Genomic DNA, 10,596 nt, shown 5'->3' on the forward strand with positions numbered 1-10,596 from the left:
GGAGTGTTGGGTCACCAGCCTTCCGTCACAGGCTGCCGCCCCTTTGTCCAACCGACTGTAGTTCTATTGAGACGTCACAGGTCCAACTCAGTACGGACCAATTGGGCAGCCATGATGACAGAGGTCTGTTTCTTGAGACTCGTACTCCATGCTTTCCTCAGGGCAGGAACGATGCACATGCCAAACAAGAAAAGAAGGATCAGAACCAAAGCTGACCCAACTCCCACCTTTATCAATACATTTTTCCAGTCAGCCATTAACTGGTCCTACCAATTAAGAGACCAGTCGCTCTTCCCAGCATGCTCTCGCACCTCCCTTCCCACCCGTATTATCTCGTCCATGGCAGATGTAAAGGAACCATCTGGCGCTGTGTTAGCTGGAATAAAAGTGCAACAGTCTTCCCCAAACATTTGACATATTCCACCCTTATCTGCCAGAAGCCAATCTAGTGCTTGCCTGTTCTGTAGTGCGAGTCTGCTAGTTTCATGTAGCTGTTCTCCTAGTGCACTCAGTCCCTCGATGGTGTGGTTGAACAACCGCTGTTGATTATAATATATATAATTTATCCAGTTAACATTTTTATTCACAGTTATCCATGGTAGTATAGATTCTATGCCGGCCACTACTTCATTTCTGGCCGAAAATTCCACAGGAATCCCTTTAGCAATTCCAATTGCATCCCGATATATCCCATGAGAACCCGAGACCTGACGCCTACTCCTAAGCAGCGCGCCCTTGTCTTGTTTTAAGTTCAGAATGTTATTTACACCATTGTATACCACCATAGCTGGCACCTTTAAGCGAACAGTAGCACACAACCCCACCCAAGAGGGGGGTAGGGTGCTACGTAGCAGATTATTTCCACATAACCAGAAACTATCAGCGACCGCATGTGATTGGTCTCCGAACCAAAATAGGGTTGGAACCGTGATTGACATATCCTTGCAGTCCTGATGTATAGGCTCCGGGTTCTCAAACCATACTGCTTTTGTTATGAAGAGAGGAGACACACCAGACTCTGGGAACCATGATAATACCCATGTGACATTACATCTTACCGTCGTGTTCCCCACCATTATCCCATTTTGCTGCACCATATGCATTCCTCCGATGTCATTTCCTTTTGTTGCACCACGGCGTAGCCTGCGTGAGTTCCCATGTGGTCTCGAAAGCATGACCCATCTACATAGTACGTGACCTGTGCGTCGTCCAACGGCTCAGATTCCAAGTCCGGTCTCAGTTTTGTGTACCTCGTGGTCTCAGCGACGCACTCGTGTGTATCACCTTCAAATTCAAAAGGTAACATATTAGCAGGATTTGTGGTCTCACATCTCTTAATTGTTACATCTGGATAGGTGAGCAATGGTAGATACTGAAGGCAACGTGCTGGTGTTAAAACAAGTTGGCTGGCTCGCCAAATGTCGTAGATAAATTCTTTATCAAAAGGGCTTGCTGATATTAAGAGTTGTGATGTATATAATGTTTTATAGAATTCATTGAAAGTGTTATTTATCTTGTCAGGGTCGTGGCTGATGTTTCCTTCTGGATCTCTGACAGAGGAGATTTATTGTTTTCTCCTTATTTGTTTTTAACTGATTAGCCAGGAACCTTCCAGATTTGTTGCCGTGCTTAAAATTCTCCAAGCGAAGTCTTTGCACCAAGAATTGCGTCTTTTTATCTATTATTTCATTAAGTTCAAGTTTAGCTTTCCTTATAGCATTTAGTGTGTGTTCTTCTGGGGAGACATCGTAAGCATCCTCTAAGGATTTAATTCTGAGTTCTAATTCTGAAATTCTCAAAGTTTCCTTCTTTTTCTTATGAGAAGAAAAGGAAATTATTTTCCCTCTCATTACTGCTTTTCCTGCTTCCCAAAGAACACACGCTGAAGTTTCTGGCAAGTCGTTATTTTCTAGATATAAGGACCATTCTTTTGAAGTAGCTGATAAACTCAGGATCTTTAAGTAATGACGTATTAAATCTCCAGTTTCTAGTTGCTGGTTTATTGCTCTTACTTCTCAGAGTGAATGATACTGGTGCGTGATCACTAATGCTAATAGGATGGATTCTGATTTCTGACATGTCATTCATCAGCGAGCTGCTAGTTAAGAAATAATCTAATCTAGAATAGGAATGGTGAACTGAAGAGAAGAAGGTGTATTCTCTTAGTGTGGGATGGTGAGAGCGCCAAGCATCACAGAGACCAAAATCCTTCATGTACTGTTTCACAGTTTCTGAGGATTTCCAGACTCGATGAGCTCCTGTGGTACTATGTTTTTCCAGTATAATGTTAAAATCACCTCCTATAATTAATGTGTTATCTGAGTGACCATAGAGTGAGGCGAAGAGGGAGTGAAAGAAGGAGGCATCATCTACATTTGGACCATATATATTTGAGATACATAACTTAACATTTTTAAAAGATAATGTAACTATTATAAATCAGCCTTCTGGATCTATGATTGTATTATCTATATCAAAATTTAACCTTCTATTAATAAGAGTTGCTACTCCTCTCTGCCTAGAATTATAACAAGCTGAATACACATGTGGGAACTAGGTTGTTCTATTGTTGAGTTTGATCAATGAGTTTCTTGGAGTAATATTATATCTGCTTTCATTTCTTGCAAACGATTAAAAATTTTTAACCTCTTTTCCCTTGTGCCAGCTCCATGCACATTCCAAGTGACAAATGTGAGTTCATTCATGAACAAACCACAGAAATGAGGGCTATATGCATATTACTGAAGCGTGTGTGCGTGCATCCCACTGCTTCTCTGCGTGCATGTGTATGTGCCCGCTGGTTGTGACAGAGATGTATGTGCGCTTGTGCTGTTCTGTGTGTGTTCGTGTGAATCATGAAAAGTGCTGATGTGTATATAATTCAATGACAAGTGTTACCGTTAACCGTTAAAGGGTCGGAGAGAAGAAGTGTAAAGAGTGAAAAGAGCGACAGTGCCAAATGAAAAAAGTAATTTAAAAAATGCATCTGTGCTGAGAACAGTGTAGTGGAGACGGGCAGTGGATTTACTGTTAACTAAATTATCTTTTATGGCAGTTTTAAGGATATATCATGATCTACTGAGAAAACAGGAAAATTAAAGCACATACCAAGTCAGTAGAGCCATGGAGTGATGTCCGGGTCACGGTACAGCTGTCCATTAATAAATAATTTATCCACCGCGATGACAGCGCGAGCGCCTTCCGTGATGGATTTCCTCCTGATGGGAAACAGGACTCTCCGTCGGTCCAGAATCTCTCTCGGATATTGGTCGTCTACTCCAAAGTTAGTTCCCTTCTGTTTGCGGCCCTGGTTCTTCACCTGCTCCTTTTGTTTGAAGCTGACGAACTTCGCTACAATAGGTCTTGGTCTGGTGGACCCGAGTTTCCTCCCGCCGAGCCAATGGACTCTATGAAAGGAGATGTTTTTCACCGTTTCCTCTGGGAGCTTCAGGTGGGTTTTGATGAATTTTTTCACCGTGGTCTCGGGGTCCTCCTCCGTCTGCTCTGGAATCCCTGCAAACACCAGGTTCTCTCTGATGCTCCGCGCCTGCAGATCGATCACCGTTTCCTTCATCTTCTTATTTTCCTCCGAGAGACGGGTCAAGCCCTCGGTGAGGGATTTTACCGACTCTCTGAGACCAGCATTTTCTACAGCCAGAGTTTCCACCTGCTTCTGGCTGAATTCTAGTGATTCACGTAGCGCCTGGAACTCCTTGTGGAGAATTTCTACCAGGCTCAAACGCACATCAAAACTACTGAGTTTCTTATCTATAGAGATCAGAACATCTGTTGAGTTGTTCCCCGGTGGTGAAATAGCTCCAGGTGAATCCTCATTTCGCTGTCTCTTGGACTTGGATGAGGTGGAGGGGGTGGACCTTTTGTTTGGTTTCCCCATGACGATTCTGTCGTAACAACGATCTATAAAATCTGTCAGGCTGGCCAAATCCTCCCTTCTGTGCTCCAGAGTGTACCTTTTAAAGACACTGTTTTCCTACTTTAAAGAATATTTTTGATTAGGCTGGCACAAAATACAATTGAATGAAAGTATAAATGTTTGGGCGCGCCTAGTTTGAATCTGCCATCTCCGCCGGAACTACGTCACCTACAGCATTAGCGTCACTTACCTGCCACCAGCGTCACCTACCTGTCAATTCCAACGTAGCCTCAATTCCAACGTAGCCTCAATTCCCAAAGCCATTTTGAACCAGATTGTCTCCTGCCTTATTAGAAATCTCTTTGGTAAGCTACATCTATATGGGTGTTATTTCACAGGTTTATTGTTAGCCACCTCAATGTCATGCATGATGACCGTGGTGCGTATGGGAACATCTGGAAATAAGTTAATATACTTATTAACAAGTGTCAATAGTTTGATTCTCTGACTATCAGGGAGATGGTCTAATGTGGAGGGTAGCTTAGCTAGCATCTCGGAGTTTAACAGTCGAGGCATTAGCTTTGCAGCTAAAGTTTTCAACCACTCTTTCTCAACAGGAGAAATGCTTTCGGTTGCTACGGCAACGCATGACTCTTCCGGCAACAAAGGTTGCCCTGCAAGTTATCATGGTCACGTGACTTTCAGCCTATTAATGTGGCAAATCCTGGTCTTTTGATGGCGATCCGGAGTCGAAATGACCAGTGTTTGATCTTGTATGGTCCTGAAAATCGCGCTTCCAACGCGGAACCTACTAAAGGGAGGAGAGCTAAAACCTTATCTCCTTCCTGGAACAATTGGACCACAGCTTTCTGGTCATAATGGGTTTTCATCTTAGCTTGAGACAATTGTAATGCGGAGGACGCAAAACTATGAGCGTGTTGCAGTCTGTCATGAAAGGATCGCACAAAGTCGCACACATTTACTTCAGACGACAGTTTACTGTCCAACAATTTCTCTTTTAGAACCTTTAAGGGACCTTGAAGAGAATGGCCAAAGACTAGTTCAGCTGGGCTATATCCTAAGGATTCTTGAGGTGCTTCACGTGCAGCAAAAAGCACGAAAGGGATTGCCTCATCTCAGTTTTTCCTTTCTTCATAACAGTATTTCCTGAGCATCGACTTTAAGGCCTGATGCTATCTTTCCAATACACCTTGGCTTTCAGGATGGTAGGCAGTACTCGTTATATATTGAATGCTTAAATCTTTTAAAACCTGCTTAAACATCTTCGAAGTGAAGTTACTGCCTTGGTCTGTTTGGATCACACACGGTAATCCGAACAGAAAAGAACTGTAATAAAGCTCTTGTCACTGCTCTCGCTGTAATCCGGCGCAACGGAATTGCTTCAGGGTAGCAAGTAGCCGAACACATCATTGTTAACAGAAAGGTGTTTCCCTAACGAGTGCGAGGCAGGGGACCTACACAATCTATAACTAGTTTTTCAAACCGTTCGGGGTGCCAGTGATCTGACATACATGACAACTTCGGACATGCTGAATGACATCTGCCTTCAGTCCAGGCCAAAAGAAATCCTTTAACTTATGCTTATAAGTTTTGTTAATACCCAGGTGTCCAGACCAGTTATCATCATGTGCCAAGTGCAGAACTTGATGTCGGAAAGGTGCCGGTATTACTATCTGTATCTCCACATTCCAGTCTGTATCAGGAATAGCAACCGGACACAAACATCGCATTAATATACCGTCTTGCAAAAAGAAACCACTGTTCACTGCAGCCAACTCACCACCTTTTTGAAGTATTTGTGCAACGTTGGATCCTTCCTCTGCACGTCACACAAGCAAGCACAAGTAATGGCTAAGGGAGCGCAAGCAGGAGGTGGCAGAACCTCCTAAACATTTACATCGGTGCTCTCCACCTCTGCATCTCCCATAACTTTTCCATCCTTCTCGTCTAGAAGAGAGGCAGTGAGAAAAGTGTCAGTCAAATCGACATCAACCTCTTTATCTTTTAACTTGTTATTTTTGTGTGCCTGTGCACAGGTTACCACACATGATGCTTTGCTGATCTCCGGTTTATCAAGCACATCCAGGGCAGGGATTACGCTGCCTCCAACGATGTTATTTCCCCCACTTTGTTACGACCCGTTTCCAGAAGCTGGAGGATTGGGGTAGATAACAAAACAAACCAGACCCGCGGGATGATATATATAAACAAAAATTTATTAAACAAACCAGGGTTCAAACAAAAGCACTATTATACTAACAAAAGGTGTCCTATTTCAGGAAATATATCATGTTTGGTACCATAAAAAAAAAAAAAGGTGTCTTTAATTAGGTAATAATTTAACCATTTACTCTTACAATTAACTCCATATAACAAAAAAAAAAAAAACAGTCTTTTTTACTTATTACTTATTTACACAATAAATCAACATTTATGAGAGTTATGAGAACATAACTCAGAAAACTCTAAACCAAAACCCTATATAAACAAACTCAAATCACTACTCAAAAGGAGTGTCTCTTCCCAATTCTTATTTTACAAGCAAGCCGTGCAAACAACCAAAAAGGGAACCTAAAGCTTACCAAACCACTCAGGGTATTCACAAAATCACAACCACAGTCTTTCTCAATCCCAAGTTGGCAAACTGAGTCAGTGAAACACAGCTGCCCCGAATGATTGTAGCTGCTCCTTCTTAAGGACCCGGCGGCATTCTGATTGATCCCTTTCATCAGAGGCATGAAGCTGGCAGCGTCCAATCACAGTAGTGGGCGGTGAGATTGATCCGGAAGCTGGTGAAGCTGAACTGTCCCGGTCCAATCCCAGTGGTATGATAGGAGATGGTAGGAGGGTGTTTCCAGCCGGATCTGCAGCCCATCATTGTTCAGCAATCAAGCCGCAGAATATACATGCATACTCAGGCTGTAGGCCTGGGGATGTGACACTCTAGTGGTGAGGTTACGCTGTCCTCACAATACCACAGACTGTGGAGGTATCCACCTTGGTACCTAGTTTCAGACATGATGGGTTTCATGGAGGCTAATCCCTGGTTTCATGGGGAAGAAATTGCTAAAATACTTTTGCGGTTTTATAGCAATCCAGCGTTGTGGGGACAGCCCCTAGATTTCCAGGCCAAATCCAGAGGAGGCAGCAGGCCTGCATCAGAGAGACATCTGCAGCCACATGTGGTGTATGCTGCCACCAGACAGACTCAGGAAGCAGCTGGAGCTGCAGCTTATTTAAAAGGTTTTATTAGTCAGATATGCTGTTCCTTAGAAAAAAAATTTTTTTCAGAGAAGTCACTTTTATTGATGCCATTGAAGGGGGACACAACCAACAAGTCTAGTAGACATCCAGTAGAGCCACAGAAATACTGAAAAACAAGACTACACACAAGATTCAAGCATTTTTAATGTTAATTACTGCAGTATATGAGTACATACACAGGAACCGAAACATTTCTCTCCATCCCACAATGCAAAAATACAAAGAATAAGTTAAAGAAAAGAAAAACAGACACAACAGATAAGAGTAGAAAAAATACAAGTGTGTGTGTGTGTGTGTGTGTGTGTGTGTGTGTGTGTGTGTGTGTGTGTGTGTGTGTGTGTGTGTGTGTGTGTGTGTGTAATTTCTGTGTCCAGTTAGTGTTGAGAGGTAGCAGGGAGGGAGATAGTTCAGCTTTCTGCCAGCCTGCAGGGTGAAGATGTTCAAGAGCATGTTCTACTAGAGCAGGCCTGGAGGTTCCAGTACCTCCTTCCAGAAGGCAGAAGGCTGAACAGGCTGTGCAAGGAGGGTCTGAGTTCCTCACAATGCTGACTGCTTTGTGGGTTATAAATGTCCAGGAGAGGGGGTAGTGAGACACCAGTGATCTTCCCTGCTGTGTATGTGCTGCAGTGTTTATCTGTTGTGTGCAGCTCCCGAACCACACAGTGACACAACTGGTCAGGATGCTCTCAATGCTGCCTCACCATTGATGGTCAGTTTGGGGTGTTCAGTGTGGCCTTTTCTGAAGTCCAGAACTATCTCCTTTGTCTTTTCCACATTTAAGAAGAGATTATTATTGCTACACCACATGGACAGATGGCTGACCTCCTTCCTGTAGTTTGGCCACTGTGTGGCCCGGCCATGGAGGATGGCTGCTCCTGGCCTGGCTTGCCCTGGGGGATGTCCCAGGGCAAGTGGGGGGGGCTAATACCACCAGGACTTGGGAGGCATGCACGCCACGCGACGCCTGTCCTCTGGTCCGTCTGGGATGTCCCCCATGGGGCACAGTTGGAGGGTTATGTGTGTTGTGATGGTTTGAAAGTGAGTGCTTATGGGTACAGCACAGGGGAGGGTGTGAGTGTGGGGTTATATGGGGTGGAGATTGGAGTAGGTGGAGGGTGGGAGAGGTGGATTGATGGTGCTCTGGTTCCCAGGGTGTGCGGCTAGAACATTGGGGTGGGAGCAGGCCCACGCCTGATGGCTGTCTGATGGGTGGATGGATGGGAAAGGCAGAGGTGGCAGATGCTGCCATCACAGTCTCAGAGGGAAGGCACGCCATGGGGGATTGGAGTTTGCAGCATAATGCGGTTGTGGATATCTCAGACAGTAGCACATACGCCTGCCATGCAGGAGTTCAAAGTTAGACTCCCACAGTGGTGAATTGCTTTGACGTGGATTGTGCACAAACGTCTCACATTTCACATCATTTCCTCAGTTTTATTCTGTGCCGTTGGTGTAGCCGTTTTCCATTTTGCTAGATTATGTGCGTACACCTGGGTCAGAGTTACTGTGAAGGTAGGAACTAGTTCTCAACAAGTTTGGTTTTCATAAATCCCAAAAGCTGACTATATTTGGTGTACGCTGGTTTTTGTTTCTACCCAAGCTTGATAAATGAGGCCCCTGGTCTTTGGAAAATGTGAAAAATGTCGACTTGTTCTCAAAACCAGCAAACAAGCCTGTTTGCTAAAACTGAAATTTATGCAAAGAATCTGTATTACATTGGTTGGTGCGTGCTTGACGACAGGAAGAACAAAGACACCCCGCCCCTCTAAACTCCCCTATAAGAGCTGAGCGACACTATCTAACTTCACAATCAAGTTTAATAACAAAATGAGGAGATTTATTCTGATAGCATTGTTGTTTCTCTGCAGCTTCAGTAAGTTTTTTGATCTCTTATTACAAAAACTGCTGAATGTCTAAAAACTGATGTTTGTGCTGCTTGTTTCAGGTTGGATCTGTGAGTCTCAGACTGTGGAGGTCCAGCAGGGTGAAGATGCCACTCTGCTGTGCTCCAACATTTCTACATCTCCAACCCAGACGGACTGGTTCAGAGTGGTGAACAGAACCAAACCCAGCTGTATCTCTGCCATGTATGGAGCTGAAGGTGAAGCTTCATTCTGTGATGGATTAAAAGATGGAAAATTTGAGATGAGCTCCAACATGTCCACTGTCTTTCTGAGGATCAAACAAGTGGATTTCTCTGATTCTGGTCTGTATTTCTGTGGATTCTACGTAAAGAGACATACAGTCATTGTCGGTGCAGCAGAGCTAATTGTTCAAGGTAAGACTGTGGTCATTTGGTCACATTCAGGTTTTTTTGTACTTTAACTATATCTTTTTTACAGGTAAAGGTCGACACACTGATGTAACCTACATTGAAAATGGAAGTACGATTCTTTTTCCACTCTTCTAAAGATTTCTTGTGCATCTTTTCTCAAAGAACAGTAATTCTAACTTGGATCATTAATCAACTCCTCCTGCAGCTCATGTTGAAGTTCATCAAGCCATCGTAACAGTGATTCTGAGCAGTCTGATTGTTTTCTTCATGGTGGCTGTTACTGCTTTGGTTCTTACAATCAAAAAGTGTCAAACAGGTACAGCTCACATGTAATCAGCATGCACATGCAACGACTTTATACCAGTTATGTGAATCAATTCATCTGATTTTCATGTTTAGATGCAGAGGAAGAACAGAACCCTGACAGAAACGAGGTGAATGAACCTATTTTCCTGTCTTCTGTGTCAGTTTTGTTGTTTCTGTGTTGTCATCCTGTGTTTTCTGTGTACTGTCCTTTAACAGAGATAGGGAGGTTGATCTATCGTACTTTCTATCAAGGAACCAGCTCATCCTCAGAACTTTACTGTTTTGTAGGCAGTTTTGCTCATTTCAGCCTCCCATACACTATGAGACCTTCATGAATAGTGATGTAGTCAGAACAGAATCTGTTCTGCTTCCAGTTCCTGATTCTTAATTCTTTATTTCCAGGACCCTACAGACCTGATGTTCCTCACAGAAACTATACGAAGGAGGCGGCCTGCAGAAGAGAGAGCATTGGAGACTCATGTTATTTATACTGCCAGAACATAGACTTGGTTTCTGAGCTGCAGAGGTGTAGATCTACATCTCTGCACAGGAAGAAAATCACTGACCACAAACATCATGAGTTGTTTTGGAGATCAAGAATAAAACTGTTTGCTGATGTTTTAAATGAATGTATATTCACTTGTAAAATAAATAAATAAATAAACTAAAAAAATCTGTTTTATTTACCTGTTGCCTGCAATAACAAATAATTTGACTTATATTTCTCAGTCTTCTTGGTTTTATTGGTGATTGACTGTAAACTGAACAGGAAAAAAGAAGAGATGGAGGCTGAGCCACCGAGACTCAGAGATGACTGTGTGGTTTGCTTCTGCTTAGGTTGAAACTCTTCATCCGA

At 43.3% G+C, this 10,596-nt stretch overlaps 1 protein-coding gene across 1 annotated transcript; it reads left to right on the forward strand.

Annotated features, from left to right (window-relative positions):
• Window positions 1-8,979: 8,979 nt before the first annotated feature.
• On the forward strand, window positions 8,980-10,375 carry LOC121639906. Its single transcript, XM_041985506.1, has 6 exons — window positions 8,980-9,032; window positions 9,105-9,437; window positions 9,502-9,543; window positions 9,640-9,750; window positions 9,834-9,868; window positions 10,143-10,375. The coding sequence occupies exons 1-6, from the start codon at window positions 8,987-8,989 to the stop codon at window positions 10,242-10,244; spliced, it is 669 nt and encodes a 222-aa protein (XP_041841440.1). The 5' UTR covers window positions 8,980-8,986; the 3' UTR covers window positions 10,245-10,375.
• The last annotated feature ends 221 nt before the right edge of the window (window positions 10,376-10,596 follow it).

Source organism: Melanotaenia boesemani, chromosome 5, assembly GCF_017639745.1.
Source record: "Melanotaenia boesemani isolate fMelBoe1 chromosome 5, fMelBoe1.pri, whole genome shotgun sequence".
Lineage (NCBI taxonomy): Eukaryota > Metazoa > Chordata > Actinopteri > Atheriniformes > Melanotaeniidae > Melanotaenia > Melanotaenia boesemani.

Excerpts from the sequence above, each read along its gene's own strand:
- LOC121639906 (XM_041985506.1), top strand. The coding sequence starts at position 8,987 with ATGAGGAGATTTATTCTGATAGCATTGTTGTTTCTCTGCAGCTTCA. Across the intron at positions 9,544-9,639 it reads AACCTACATTGAAAATGGAA|CTCATGTTGAAGTTCATCAA; the intron begins GTACGATTCTTT and ends CTCCTCCTGCAG. Across the intron at positions 9,869-10,142 it reads AGAACCCTGACAGAAACGAG|GACCCTACAGACCTGATGTT; the intron begins GTGAATGAACCT and ends CTTTATTTCCAG.